Source organism: Saccopteryx bilineata, chromosome 12, assembly GCF_036850765.1.
Source record: "Saccopteryx bilineata isolate mSacBil1 chromosome 12, mSacBil1_pri_phased_curated, whole genome shotgun sequence".
Lineage (NCBI taxonomy): Eukaryota > Metazoa > Chordata > Mammalia > Chiroptera > Emballonuridae > Saccopteryx > Saccopteryx bilineata.
Genome location: NC_089501.1, coordinates 45,899,576 through 45,914,360, shown reverse-complemented (window position 1 = coordinate 45,914,360; position 14,785 = coordinate 45,899,576). Strand labels below are relative to the sequence as shown.

The 14,785-nt window shown below is 44.1% G+C and overlaps 1 protein-coding gene across 2 annotated transcripts in view; it reads left to right on the top strand.

Moving 5' to 3' along the window:
• Positions 1-14,785, top strand: part of SYNE1 (spectrin repeat containing nuclear envelope protein 1) — a 445,623-nt gene that overhangs the window by 294,389 nt on the left and 136,449 nt on the right. For both annotated transcript variants that reach the window (XM_066248218.1, XM_066248216.1), the window contains 3 exons: positions 7,358-7,552; positions 9,219-9,392; positions 13,552-13,743. In XM_066248218.1, coding sequence (XP_066104315.1) covers positions 7,358-7,552; positions 9,219-9,392; positions 13,552-13,743 — 561 coding nt within the window. The remainder of the gene's footprint in view (positions 1-7,357; positions 7,553-9,218; positions 9,393-13,551; positions 13,744-14,785) is intronic.

The following is a 14,785-nucleotide window of genomic DNA, read 5'->3' as shown; positions in this document are numbered from 1 at the left end:
GCTAATTCAATGATGATTACCTGTTACTTGAATTTAGCAATTAATGCTCTAACGAGAGGGAAAGAAATAGAAATAATGTATGATTTCTTATATAACCAGAAACCTGCCATTTTCCATCCGACCTACTTTGGCTGTCAGTACCTAAGTTCTACACGTTCTAGGGCAGAGCCGCCCGCGGGGAAAGCTAATGGGATCACAGTGTCTAAATCGGTTCTTAGCTTCTGGAACGGAACTGAAAACATTCTCAGCACTACTGTAGAATCACAGTTCCTAAATTCCAATTGAATGTGTTTGAGAAAGCGCAGTCTGCTTTTTATTTTTGCTGAAAATAGAAACACTTGGATTATTTCTTTCCCAACACCCTCTTGGAGGTCTTCGGGTTTCTTTTAAGAGCTAACCGACCCAGGTTCGATTCCCGGCCAAGGCACATAGGAGAAGCGCCCATTTGCTTGTCCACCCCCCCCCCCTCCTTCCTCTCTGTCTCTCTCTTCCCCTCCCGCAGCCAAGGCTCCATTGGAGCAAAGATGGCCCGGGCGCTGGGGATGGCTCCTTGGCCTATGCCCCAGGCGCTAGAGTGGCTCTGGTCGTGGCAGAGTGAGCAATGCCCCAGAGGGGCAGAGCATCGCCCCCTGGTGGGCATACCCAGTGGATCCCAGTTGGGCGCATGCAGGAGTCTGTCTGACTGTCTCTCCCCGTTTCCAGCTTCAGAAAAATACAAAAAAAAAAAAGAGCTAACCGAATTCCCGCATTTTTCCTTGAAACACTTCCCTACATCTACTGAATTCAGGTGGGGCGCTGTCCCTTTCCTGTTACCCTCTCTAAACTGTGTGATGGATTTAACTTGAAGACGTTAATGCGGTTCAGAACCTGGCTGTCGCCGTTGTTGGGAGTGGTCAGTCCTCTGGATGGGGCCCTCCGCACCTTGCACAGCTGATGCTTGTGGGCATGTGCTGTCTTTGCCACACTAAGCTCAGTGATGGACAGCAGACTGAGCTTTCAGGTTATTTTGTTTTTGTTTTGATATAGACAGCAGCTCAGCGTTGGAAATGCACTATGCTAAGGTAGATAGTTTTGAAAGTCACAGTGAAATCCATGTTTACCTTTGCTGTTGACCCAAACACAAACCCCATATTCTCTCCAGAGGGAGTTATTTTAGAGAAGCTCAAGGTACTTCTCTAACCACACCCTCCCCCCTCTCCCCCCCATCTAACCACAAGTCAGAACCCCAGAGACTAGCATTTCAGCTTCCTCTCCTTGGTTCTGAGCCAGATGGTGTAGCGAAGCAGCTGATCACCTGCCAGACAGAGTTACGGGGTGAGAGCATGCTTGCCCACTGCACCTTTCTTCTTTAATGGAAGTGAAATCCATATCACATAACATTAACCATTGCAAAGTGTACAATTCTGTGGCACTTTTAGTACTTTCACAATATTATACAACTTACCCCCCTCTCTGGTTTCCAAAACATTTTCCTCACCCGAAAAGAACCCCATCTCCAGTAAGCTTGGCTGTGGAAGCGTGAAGTTAAAAAATTAAAAGCTATAGCTATCTTCCAAAAATATCTACTCTCCCTGGAGCGTAAACAGAAGCATGAATAGAGAGGCTTGCCACCAACAGGATAAAATGAACAGTTCTAGGACCTTTCATTTCTTAATTCTCTGGCTGCTTCCTTCAGAACATTCAGAGAGCTGCTTCAGAACATTGTGAGTTGGAAACGGAAGCTGGTGGTTGGTGACATCACTGTACACTTGATTGGTCAAATCCGTTGGGATTAAATGAGGAGAACTTTTTTTTTTTCTGGTTGCTTCATGATTGAGATACCTGTTTTCTATATCAAGAATTAGAATTAAATCAACTAGATCTATTGAATACCTACTATGTGCATGGATGAAATAGATACATTTTTTTAATTAATATATGATTTAAAGGAGTACTTTAGGGGTAGAGTGAATTACCAAGACATTGTACAAAAATAAATGTGATTGTGGGTTACAGTGGTAGGAAGTAGATAAAAGGAAACACTTGCAGCTCTTTCGGGAGAGACAGATTTTGAAAGCTTGGAACGGCAACCAGGGTGGGTAGGAGGCACTATAAATATGAGTGAGAAGAGGCAGGGAGGAGAGTGAGCAGGAACGCAGTCAGGAATAGCAAGGGGGCTCTTCTTGCTTGTCCAGAGGTTCGATGCAGACACGGACAGTGAGGTTGCTGTAGTCACGGGGAAGCCTTTGTGTATTTATTTTCCTTTTCATGGAATTTGTTGGGATGACACTGTTTAACAAAATTATGCAGGTTTCAGGTACACAATTCCACAACGGAGAAGCCTTTAAATTAAACAGACCAAATAATAGGAATCTGATACTTTTGGCGATCAAGTACCAAGAAAGTATTATCAAGTAGTGGAAATGATGTCCAGGACCACATGCATTTTGAAAGTATAACAAGCGAGATCAGTTTGTAATTCGTTACCATCCCATTAAAATATCCCAGCAAGTTCTTTGGTGGGGATCGACAAGCTGGTTTAAATATATCGCAAATGTATGAAAAGATATATATTGAAGTTTGAGAGGGTCAAGAGCAGCCAAGCCAACCTTGAAGAAGGTGAAGTTGAGCGATAAGCCTGAGCAGAGACACATGTGAAGCTATAGTGAGCTGAGAGTCTGGCACTGCTGCAGACAGCACACGGGTCAGTGGGACGGAACTGGAAGCAAAGCACCCCCACAGCTACCCAGAACGTGGCTTATGTCGAACATGGTATTGCAAAACACTGACTAAGAAATCCTCTTTAATAAGTAACACAGGACCCATTGGATATCCATATGCAAATATTTTGACCCCTACCTACGTTGGACACAAAAATTAAGTTCAGGTGGATTGTAGATCTAAATGAGAAGGGAATAGAAAAGTTTTAAAACAGGACTTCTCAAACTGTCTGCGGTAAATAACCTTTAAAATATTTTTAACGTGCTGGCCGGGTAGCCCAGCTGGTTAGAGCGTCATCCGCATACACGAAGCTTGTGGGCTCCATCCCCGGTCAGGACACGTACAAGAATGAATCAGTGAATGCATGAATGAGTGGAACAACAAATTGATGTTTCTCCCTCTCTCTCTCTTTCCCCCCTTTCTCTCTCTATCAAATCATTCAATAAAACCTTTTTAAAATAAATATTTAAGAAATTTCTAACCCATCACAGACCAACATCTTAGTAAAATAAAACACTGCTTGGCAATACTGCATGTCAATGTCAAGTTGCTGAAAAAGTTCCCCTAACATTTACCCATGAGATCTTCACCTTGTCATGAACTGTAACAAACATTTTGCAGACTAACTCCATTTCTCGGACCACACTTTGTACAGCATTCTCCTAGAAGATAAAGTGTGAGAATATATATTCATGATCTTAGGGTTGGCAGAGAGCTCTTAAATAGGTCACCAAACGCCCTCCCTTTCCAGGCGAAAAAAATGCTGATACATTAGACTACAATAAAATGAAGAACCCCTGTTTCTCAAAAGGCACTTGTTAAGCACGTCTTTTTCTATTAAGGGACACCCACATCACAAAATGGGAGCAGATATTTGCAGTATGCAGAAGCAAAAGAAATATAGACACTATCATCCAGGGTAAGAAAACAGCTCCACACATCAATGAAAAAAAGAAAGGCTCCAGTAGAAAATGGGCAGAAGACCCTGGCTGGGTGGCTCAGTGGCTAAAACGCCATCCTGGTGCACCAAGGTTGTGGGTTCAACCCCCAGTCAGGGCAGTACAAGAAGCAACCAATGAGTGCACAACTCAGTGGATCAACTAAGTGGAACAACAAGCTGATGCTTCTCTCTCTCTCTCTCTCTCTCTCTCTCTCTCTTGTACACTCTTTCTTTCTCTCAATAAATAAATTAAAAAAGAAAATGGGCAAAAGCTTTTTAGCAGGCAGTCACCAAAGAGGATATTCAGGTGGCCATCAAGCACAGGAAAATGTGCTCGATCTCATTAGTTGTCAGGGAAATGCCAATTAAAAATTCAATGAGATTACTGCCATGAACCCACTCGAAAGTTTCACAAACCAAGTGACCATGGAATCTGTCACAAGGATGAAAATGATCAGCTTTCAACAGGCAACAACACGAGAGACTTTCACAGTCAGGACAGGGAGTGGAAGAAGCCAGATGCCAAACAGTACGTCGTCGCGATCCCATTTGTATAGAGCTCAACCTCAGGCGAAAATAACCTGGAATGTTTACAAGCCCACACCGTGGTGATCCTTGGGAAGGAGGGGGTGGTGACAGGGGGCGAGTAGACTCCTGGGAATGTTCTGTTTCTTGATTAGTGTAGTAGGAACATGGGTGTTGCAGCTTGTAAGAATTCATAGAGCTGTCCATGTAGCCTGTGCAGTTTTCTAGGTGTATATATAATGTCAATGACATTGTCTATTTGAAAAACCAGGTAAACATGATGATACTTAATTTTAGGGAAAAAGAATATTTATTATTATTATTATTATTATCATTATTTTCTTCTTTTCCAAGTGAGGAGAGGGGAGATAGAGAGACTCCCGCATGTGCCCCAACCAGGATCCACCGCACAACCCCTGTCTGGGGCCAATGCTCTGCTCATCTGGGGACATGCTCACATCCGAACTATTTTTAGTGCCTGAGGTGGAGGCTCCATGGAGCCATCCTCAGCGCCTGGGTTGATACACTTGAACCAATCAAGCCATGGCTGCAGGAGGGGAAGAGAGAGACAGAAAGAGTGGGGGAAGGGGTGGAAAAGTAGATGATCGCTTCTTTTGTGCCTTGACCAGGGACTGAACGTGGGATATTCACATGCCAGGCCTACGTCTACCACAGAGCCGACTGTCCAGGGCCATTATTATTATTATTATTATTATTATTTGTATTTTTCTGAAGCTGGAAACGGGGAGAGACAGTCAGACAGACTCCCGCATGCGCCCGACCGGGATCCACCCGGCACGCCCACCAGGGGCAACGCTCTGCCCACCAGGGGGTGATGCTTTGCCCCTCCGGGGCATCGCTCTGCCGCGACCAGAGCCACTCTAGCGCCTGGGGCAGAGGCCAAGGAGCCATCCCCAGCGCCCGGGCCATCTTTGCTCCAATGGAGCCTTGGCTGCGGGAGGGGAAGAGAGAGACAGAGAGGAAGGACGGGGGGGGGGGGGGAGGAGAAGCAAATGGGCACTTCTCCTATGTGCCCTGGCCGGGAATCAAACCTGGGTCCCCCGCACGCCAGGCTGACGCTCTACCGCTGAGCCAACCGGCCAGGGCCCATTATTATTATTTTTAATTACAATATCAGGTTTGTTTAGACAGTTACAGAGGTGGTAGAAGTGAGCCAGCTGGGCTACCGGGCTACATGGGCTCAGGAAACAAGTTGCAGATGCAAAAGAAAGGCCCTGGCAGCTCAGGAGAGCGAAAGGCAAAGGTGCCATGCCTGGGGGAGGAAGAGGGGCCGGGAAAGGCACAGCATGTTCCACAGAAGAGAGCACGCCTCATTTTTAAATTCAATTTAATTTAACTTTTATATTTTTATGAAGTGAGAAGCAGGGAGTCAGAGAGAGATTCCTATATACTCCCAACTGGGATCCACCCAGCATGCCCACCAGGGGACGATGCTCTGCCCCTCTGGGGCGTCGCTCTGCTGCAATCAGAGCCATTCTAGCACCTGAGGCAGAGGCCATGGAGCCATCCTCAGCGCCCGGGCCAACTTTGCTTCAGTGGAGCCTTGGCTGCAGGAGGGAAAGAGGGAGATGGAAAGGAAGGAGGGATAGAGAAGCAGATGGGCGCTTCTCCTGTGTGCCCTGGCCAGGAATCAAACCTGGGACATCCACACACCAGGCCAACGCTCTACCTCTGAGCCAACTAGCCAGGGCTTTTTAATATTTATTGAGAGCCTACAGTGAGAAGGCACCGTTCTCACAGTGAAGCCTACAGTCCTATAGAAGAGGTGGGAATTATGCCAGGGAGGGCATGCTGGAAACTATGAAATACTGGCAAATATAAAGCCCGTCTGCAGTAGGACCCGTTTTTCTAACACACCATTGAAATCTTAAATAGTAATTTCTGCTGCCAAGGTTACAACTAAAGAACAAGTCATAAAACATGAAAAATGGAAAAGAAAAAGCCTGTGTAATTGTGATAGCTGTTAATCAGGAAAACAAGGTGCTTGCGTGCTACTTGACAGGATTTGCTGCTGGTGCTGGAGTAGCTCATAAATAGGCTGGAGCGTATCAGCTGGAAGGGAGTGCGGGACAAGGGGCAGGCAGGGGGAGACCGTGCAGGTGTCGGGAGGAGCTCGGATGTGATTTTACAGGCGGTACGCCCTGAAATATTCTAAAGCGGGGGATAATCTCGCTGTAATTACTTTGTGGAGAGTAGACTACAGAGAGGAGAATGTGAGCCGGGAACCCCAACCACAGAGCAGTAGAGCGGTTCAGGTAAGAAAGTTCACTCTGACTTAGGGTGAGGACGGAGGAGATATACAGACCTACATGGTATAGATCTGGGCTAAAAGCGACCCGGTTTGGTGCGGGATTGGATTTACCACGAAGAAGAGAAAGTGTGAAGAATGACTCCTAGGTCTGGTGGTGGGGCAGTCCCGAGAAGGTGGCACCTTTTACTGAGGTGGGGAACACAGGAGGAGGCAGGCTTGATGCCTTAGGAAGGAGACACCCATAAGGCGTGCAAGTGCAATAGACAAGCCTGATAGGCAGGACAGACGTCTGGGGGAGGTGTACCTTTGGAAGTGTGCGCCCTTAGAGACCACTCACAGCCTCGGGGTGGGCCTCACCTGGGAGACTGTGAGGAGAGAAAAGAAGGCCCGGAAGTTAGCCCTGTGAGAGTCAGGAAGCAAAGGAGAAAACGAGGAGAGGGTGATGACAGGAACAGGTGACAGATTTCTCCCATCTGGTACGATGTGAATTTGGGATTAAAACATGCGGCTGTCTCAGACTTGGGGAAATTCGGAGTGGGAGAAGTCAGGTCGAAGAAGGAAGTGATGAATTTTATTTTCAACATAGAATCGTTAGAGATAAACATTAATTGAGCATACCCTCACCACCACCCCAGAACCCCCAGAATTTTAGATGAGACTATTTATTGAAAACCAGAAATATTAATTAGCTTCTTCAAATTCAGTTAAATTAGTGACACAAACAATTTTGAAATCAAAATATTCTGACATTTAGCCTGGTGTTTTCATTCTGAAACTTGGATTGGTAGACCCTCTCTTCACTGGTTAAATGACTAGAGAAATATATTCACTGATCTCGACTGGTATGAGACGCAGCCAGTGATAGGACGCCCCGGTCCCCAGAAAGACGTGCATGAGAGTGATCCTAGTCTTCCCCGCAGGCGCTGATGGACGAGGTTCTCATGCTCCAGGACGAGATCGGCGAGCTGCAGACGTCGCTGGCAGAGGAGCTGCTGTCCGAGTCCCCGGAGTCCGAGCCCGCCGAGCAGCTGGCCTTGCAGTCCACGCTCACCGTCTTAGCAGAGCGAATGGCCACCATCAGGATGAAGGCGTCCGGGAAACGACAGCTTTTGGAGGTAACAAGTGACGCCTCACGTCCATAGCTCTGAAGACTTGTGCTGGCAAGTGTCTGGGTTACTACAGATGTGACCTACAGTGTTCTCGTTGCTCACCCAGGAGAGGCTGCTGTAGCGTCTCGGGGGTGATCTCATGAGTCCGTGCGGAGCCGTGAATGCATCTTTTCACCCCTTTCTGCCTTGTTTCGGCGTGAAAAATTGAGACTGTACAAAGCAAATACACGGGCCTTGTGAGGAATGGTTGCAGAAAGTTGGCACAATGATTTGCTATGTCTAGATGAGAGCATTTTATGAATAGTATTACTAAGGCTCTGAAGAATAAATCTTTAGTTACCGTTAGCCAACTTAAGCATGCTGATTCATGAAAATTTATTCTGTTCTTTGTTCTCTTATAATTTCTGGCCCCAAACATGCATGGTATTAGATCTGAGGCTCTCGATGAAGACCTTTAGAGTGTTGTCTCCTGTACCTCTGGGACATAATCAGTTCGTAATACAGGTCTTATTACAGGAACTTAATTTATTTAGCTGCAGATTATACTGTAATTGAATTAATTAGCCATGGGCCTTTTGTTGGCTCTGTAGGCTCTTCCTAGTTTTACCGATTATAAGATTAGTCAGATCATGTATTTGTGTGTTTCTTGTTTGGAAGAAATTTGAAATCAACATGTCTGCTCTATTGAATTTTTATTTCAAACTATTTTTTTAAATTTAATTTAAAAATAAATTATTTATAAAGTAGTTTTTTAAAATAATTTTAAAAATAAGGTATTTAGTATATATCAATACCTTATCTTAAGAATTAACATTTTAATTATTAATATTGATCCCCAATCACTCTATGAAACATTTGGGGAGTTTCAAAATAAAACCTTTGGCTTGAAATTTTTAAAATTATTTTTATTCATTTTAGAGATGAGAGAGAGAGACAGAGAGAGAGAAAGGGGGGAGGAGCAGGAAGCATCAACTCCCATATGTGCCTTGACCGGGCAAGCCCAGGGTTTTAACCAGCGACCTCAGCGTTCCAGGTTGATACTTGATCCACTGCGCCACCACCAGTCAGGCTGGCTTGAAATTTTTAAAAACAAAAATTATTTGCATAATTGATAAAAACCCAGAGATCTAACCAAAAAGAAAATGAATTTCTGCTTTCATTCGAGAAACTAGTAACATTGAGCCGCCCCTTCTTGCAGGGAATGAATTGCCTGACACTGCGTAACGCTGCCTTTTTCCGTGGCCCTTGTGCCACACTTCCTTCAGTTTGTCACAGTCCCCACCACGCCCTACAGTTTCCCTGACATTGAAGTCATGTACCTATTTTCGTTTACCAGCCATCTATCTTATGCCTTTGTTTTGTTCTAATCCTTGACCACGTTCCATCATTCACATTATATGCCTGGTCCTGCAGGTGTATTATTTATGAATGCTTCAACTCTAGCAGTAGAATCATCAGAGAAGTTTTTAGAAAATAAGAATCTCGGAACTCACTCCAAAAATTCTGATTTATTGCTCTGGTATGTGGCTCAAGAATAGGATTTTTTAAAATTTTTTTTGAGTTTCAGTTTATTATGACATACAGCCAAGGCTGAGAACCATTGATCTATTGTGTTGAATCCTAGTGGTTTTACCTTAGAGTGATCTATGTAATGTTCTACTTGCTTCATCAGGAGAAGTTAAACGATCAGCTGGAGGAACAGAGACAGGAGCAGGCCCTGCAGAGGTACCGCTCTGAGGTCGACAAGCTGGACCACTGGCTCCTCAGCACGAAGGCCACTCTGGACGTCGCCCTGGGGGCCTCCCAGGAGCCCCTGGACATGGAGGCCCAGCTGGTGGACTGCCAGGTACGCAAATGCTCTTGACGGAATATGTCAGCATCACAAACCGCACTCTTAAATGTGAAGGCATGACGATAAAAAGGCTTGATTTGTATATATGATTTTCCACAACCTGTATATATTATATATATATTTAGAGTAGAAAACCAATACCTTATAAAAGCTTAAATAAAATCCATACTTATAGTTCATCTTTTGAAAACTTTTACCAATCGTTCAAAAGCTTCAGAAAGTCTATAACATCCTAAAGAAAACTTTAAAAGATTATAGATACCAAAACACTTGCAATGTCTATATTTGGTGCTAATAAGAGATACAAAGCCAATAAGAAAAGTCAGTGTCAGTGAATCAGACTGTGGATAACACAAAAGGACATGTCCCTGGGTGCTCTGTTGTAATTTTGGTTCCAATTCTGATATATATTTTGGAAAACTTGCAAAAACTGTCAGTTATAGGCAGACAAGACAGAGCACAGGAAGCAATTTCTTTTCTCTGAATTGAGGTCTCTAGGAATTAAGGTAAAGGTTAATAACACTAAGGTTTTTATGGTACTATTATTTTCTTACATCTTTGTTATAAAAAAAAACTTTCAAACACACATATAAGTGTAGAGAATAGATCATAAACTCCTTGCGCCAATGATTGAATCTCAAAGATTGTCAAAAGCATATTATAATATGTCTCAAAGCATATTATAATTCACACATGGGTGACATATGCCTTAAAAGCTCTCTCTCTCATTTAACTAACTGGCAAGTCTCTAGAAAATCTTACCTAATCTGCAGGGTTAAATATCAGCAAAGATGACTTCCTGTTTATCCCATTTGGGATCAGAGAAAATACACAAAAACTATTAATTAATGAACGTCATCTTTTTTCTTAATACGGAGTATTTCATTTTAGTCATTCATTTTATGATTTGAGTTTTATTATAATATTGATTATAATTTGAATTTTTAAATTCTCCAAACAACTTACCTATATAATATTGAAGGCATTATTATTCTCTGCTTTGATGCTAGACAATAGAGTCCCACATGCCAGTGTTTTCTATTTAGATCAGTGGTCCCCAACCTTTTTTGGGCCACAGACTGGTTTAATGTCAGAAAATATTATCACAGACTGGCCTTTAGGGTGGGACAGATAAATGTATCACGTGACCAAGACAGGCATCAAGAGTGAGTCTTAGACGAATGTAACAGAGGCAGTCTGGTCATTTAAAAAAAATAAAACATCGTTCGGACCTAAATATAAATAAAATGGAAATAATGTAAGTTATTTATTCTTTCTCTGCGGACCGGTACCGGTCCGCGGTCCGGGGGTTGGGGACCACTGATTTAGATCATCTTTTCTAAAGTTTCTCTCCTAAACAGACATTTATTTTTAGCATTTTATTTTAACACTTGAAATGACCACAGGCATTAGCATTTCAAAATATGTTTTTTTCATTGCCCCTGCCTCTCCCTTTTGGAAACCTCTATTTGTATCATTATACATAAAGCCCACAATTCAAATAATATATTTCAGGACTTTGACAAAGTACTGAAATGGTCTTCTGACAATATTTTAAGAAACTAGGAGCAGATGGAATCATACAAATGTACAAAAGTTCCATGAATTCTAATCTAGTAGTTGAGCCAGTTGTATAATCATAACCATGGTTATTATTCAGAATTAGGGCCATGTTATCACGTTTAGGGGCTTGGGCACTTTGCTTCGTGGGTCTTTTCTTCTATAAAAACACTAAAACTTTTATTTTTATTTTACAACTGCTTTGTTACAAAGACTAATATAATCAGAGATATATTCATTTTTTTAATCTTCTAATTTTAAAAGAAGTACTATTAAGACACTTTATCACCCCCTGCCCATCCCCATCCCGAAATATTTCGGACCCTCAGCACTGGGCCAGAGGTGCCCAGTGGTGTCCAGTGGAAGAGTCAGCCCTGCACAGAATTATATTAATGTACCCAAAATAGTCCTCAGGATATCATCTTTTAAACCCGTTTCATTAAAAATGTCACTCTTCCATTTAGTTCTACATTATTGCTTCAAACTTATATTCTGAAGAGTTCATGACAATAATTCTGATTTTGTACAGAGAAAGAAGATGTTTTCTCATTGGTTAATTACTTAGTAAATTAGAAAGTGTCTTTCAAAGAGTTTAGAGTTAAGGAGCATAAAACCAGGACAATTTCTATAGAAAATAAAACGGGTGTTACATTTTTGCTTATTATTATTATTTTTTGGTTGTTTTTGTTTTAAACCTTACCTTGGAAGAAGGGGGACTATTCTCATGCTCGTCTGGACTTAATCTTTATTTTAGAAGGAAACCTGCAGCTCTGGAGAGCTGTTCCAGACAGGAAAAATAAAATTCTTAGGAAAACTTTCAGAAATGTGAGGTTAAAAATGTGTTGTAGAAGAAACAAACAAAAAAAGGCAAGAAATAAAAATAAAGCCATATGAAAAACAAAAATGACCCAAAGAAGAAATGTTTTGAAAGAGAATCCTTTTTTTTTTTTTTTTTTTTTTTTTTTTTTTTTTTTTTCTGAAGCTAGAAATGGGGAGAGACAGTCAGACAGACTCCCGCATGCGCCCGACCGGGATCCACCCGGCACGCCCACCAGGGGCGATGCTCTGCCCCTCCGGGGGGTCGCTCTGCCGCAACCAGAGCCACTCTAGTGCCTGGGGCAGAGGCCAAGGACCCATCCCCAGCACCCGGGCCATCTTTGCTCCAGTGGAGCCTCGGCTGCGGGAGGGGAAGGAAGAGACAGAGAGGAAGGAGGGGGGAGGGGGTGGAAAAGCAAATGGGCGCTTCTCCTGTGTGCCCTGGCCAGGAATCATACCAGGGTCCCCCGCAAGAGAATCCTTTTTAATTGACAAGAAAGAGGTTGATCCTGTGACATCTTTACCATTATCAGCTGTAAGCATCAGAATCTAGGTCCCCAAACTTTTTACACAGGGGGCCAGTTCACTGTCCCTCAGACCATTGGAGGGCCACCACATACAGTGCTCCTCTCACTGACCACCAATGAAAGAGGTGCCCCTTCCGGGAGTGCGGTGGGGGGCTGGATAAATGACCTCATGCGGCCTGCGGGCCGTAGTTTGGGGACGCCTGACAGTACATTAATAAAATAATCGTAATGATTAGATAGCAAATAAAATGGACCTTCCATGTTTTTTAACACATTTTTTATTGTATAATATCTGATCTTAAATAAGAGAAAAATTAAGAAGTTCAAGGAATTTTTAAAAATCTATATACGTGGGTTCGATTCCCGGCCAGGGCACACAGGAGAAGTGCCCATTTGCTTCTCCACCCCTCCGCAGCACTTTCCTCTCTGTCTCTCTCTTCCCCTCCCGCAGCCAAGGCTCCATTGGAGCAAAGATGGCCCGGGCACTGGGGATGGCTCTGTGGCCTCTGCCTCAGGTGCTAGAGTGGCTCTGGTCGCAACATGGTGACGCCCAGGATGGGCAGAGCATCACCCCTTGGTGGGCAGAGCGTCGCCCCTGGTGGGCGTGCCGGGTGGATCCCGGTCGGGCGCATGCGGGAGTCTGTCTGACTGTCTCTCCCTGTTTCCAGCTTCAGAAAAATGAAAAAAAAAAATCTATATACGGCCCCGGCTGGTTGGCTCAGTGGTAGAGCGTCAACCTGGTGTATGTAAGTCCCGGGTTCAGTTCCTGGCCAGGGCACACAAGAGAAGCACCCATCTGCTTCTCTACCGCTCCCCCTCTCCTTCCTCTCAGTCTCTCTCTTCCCCTCCTGCAGCCGAGGCTCCATTGGAGCAGGGTTGTCCCGGGCACTGAGGATGGCTCCATGGCCTCTGCCTCAGGCACTAGAATGGCTCTGGTTACAACAGAGCAACATCCCAAATGGGCAGAGCATCGCCCCTGGTGGGCATGCCGGGTGGATTCTGGTTGGGTGCATGCGGGAGTCTTTCTGTCTGCTTCCTGTCTCCCTCCTGCTTCTCACTTCATAAATTTTTTTTTTTTTAAATCTATATACAACTCTTTAAGGCTGGAGGAAAACTAGGGGAAAAAAGAACCATGAAGGCTCATTCTTTTGATGAAAGATGTGGGGGGCGTGCTGTGTTTTGCGGTGAGAAATGGTCTTTGGAAAGGCTGGTGTGGGGTGTGCATCACCCTCGTGTTTCTGTCGTCCCAGAACATGCTGATGGAGATCGAGCAGAAGGTGGTGGCCTTGTCCGAGCTCTCCGCCCACAACGAGAACCTGCTGCTGGAAGGCAAGGCGCACACGAAGGACGAGGCCGAGCAGCTGGCCGTGAAGCTGCGAACCCTCAAGGGGAGCCTGCTGGAGCTGCAGAGAGCCCTGCACGACAAGCAGCTCGGCATCCAGGTGAGGGCTCCAGCCGCCAGCAGCCAACCACGCCGCCGGGGGAGGTGGGGACTGTGGAACACAGATGGTCCTCGAGTTGCAACAGTTTCGTTCCTACGATGGACATAACCTGAATGTTGGTGTAAGTCGAAACACACCCTAGCCTAAGTCACTTCCCTAACCTAACACAGTTGTCAAATCATAATCTAGAACATAAAAACACAACTGAGCCACAGAAAAAGGAAAAGGACATGAATATACTGTCCTGTGGTAACAACAAAAAAAGACAAAAAAATGAGTGTAAAAAAATTCCTTCAATTTCTTTTAGGTTTTTTGGGAATGAGTGTTGTAAACTTGAAACATCCTATGTCGAGACTGTCGTAACCCAAGGACCTCCTGTACTGATGCATGTGGGTGTGCCTTTTCTGAGCCTGTCCCTATAAAGGGAATGGTGGGGAATGAGACATACTGATGTACATACCAGCTCTACATAAGCTTTGGCTTCGATTTTCAAACAGCGTTTGTAAAGACTGTTTAAATCCATACACCTAAGGATTGCAGTCTTCAGGAAAAGAAAAGAAATAAAGATAAATACCAAAATCTAGCAGATACACAATTTGTAAAAATATTTAAACATAGTTCATAAGTTAAGATATCCTCTAACATTTTTACATTTTTCTTTTTTTTCTACATTCTACTTTTAAGATATACTTAGACATTTATTTATGACTTTAGACTTGCATTTATTCCTGATGAACTAAACCTTTTTACCATCCTGTATGCAGTGACTTTAACATTACCTTTACAGTGATTTTTTTTTTTCTTAAGTGAGAAGCAGGGAGGCAGAGAGACAAACTTCTGTATGCACCCAACTGGGATCCACCTGGCATGCCCACTAGAGGGCGATGATCTGCTTATCTGGGGTGTTGCTCTGTTGCAGCCAGAGCCATTCTAGTGCCTGAGGCAGAAGCCATGGAGCCATCCTCAGAGCCTGAGCCAACTTTGCTCCAGTGGACCCTTGGCTGTGGGATGGGAAGAGAGAGAGAGAGGAAGGAGAGGGGGA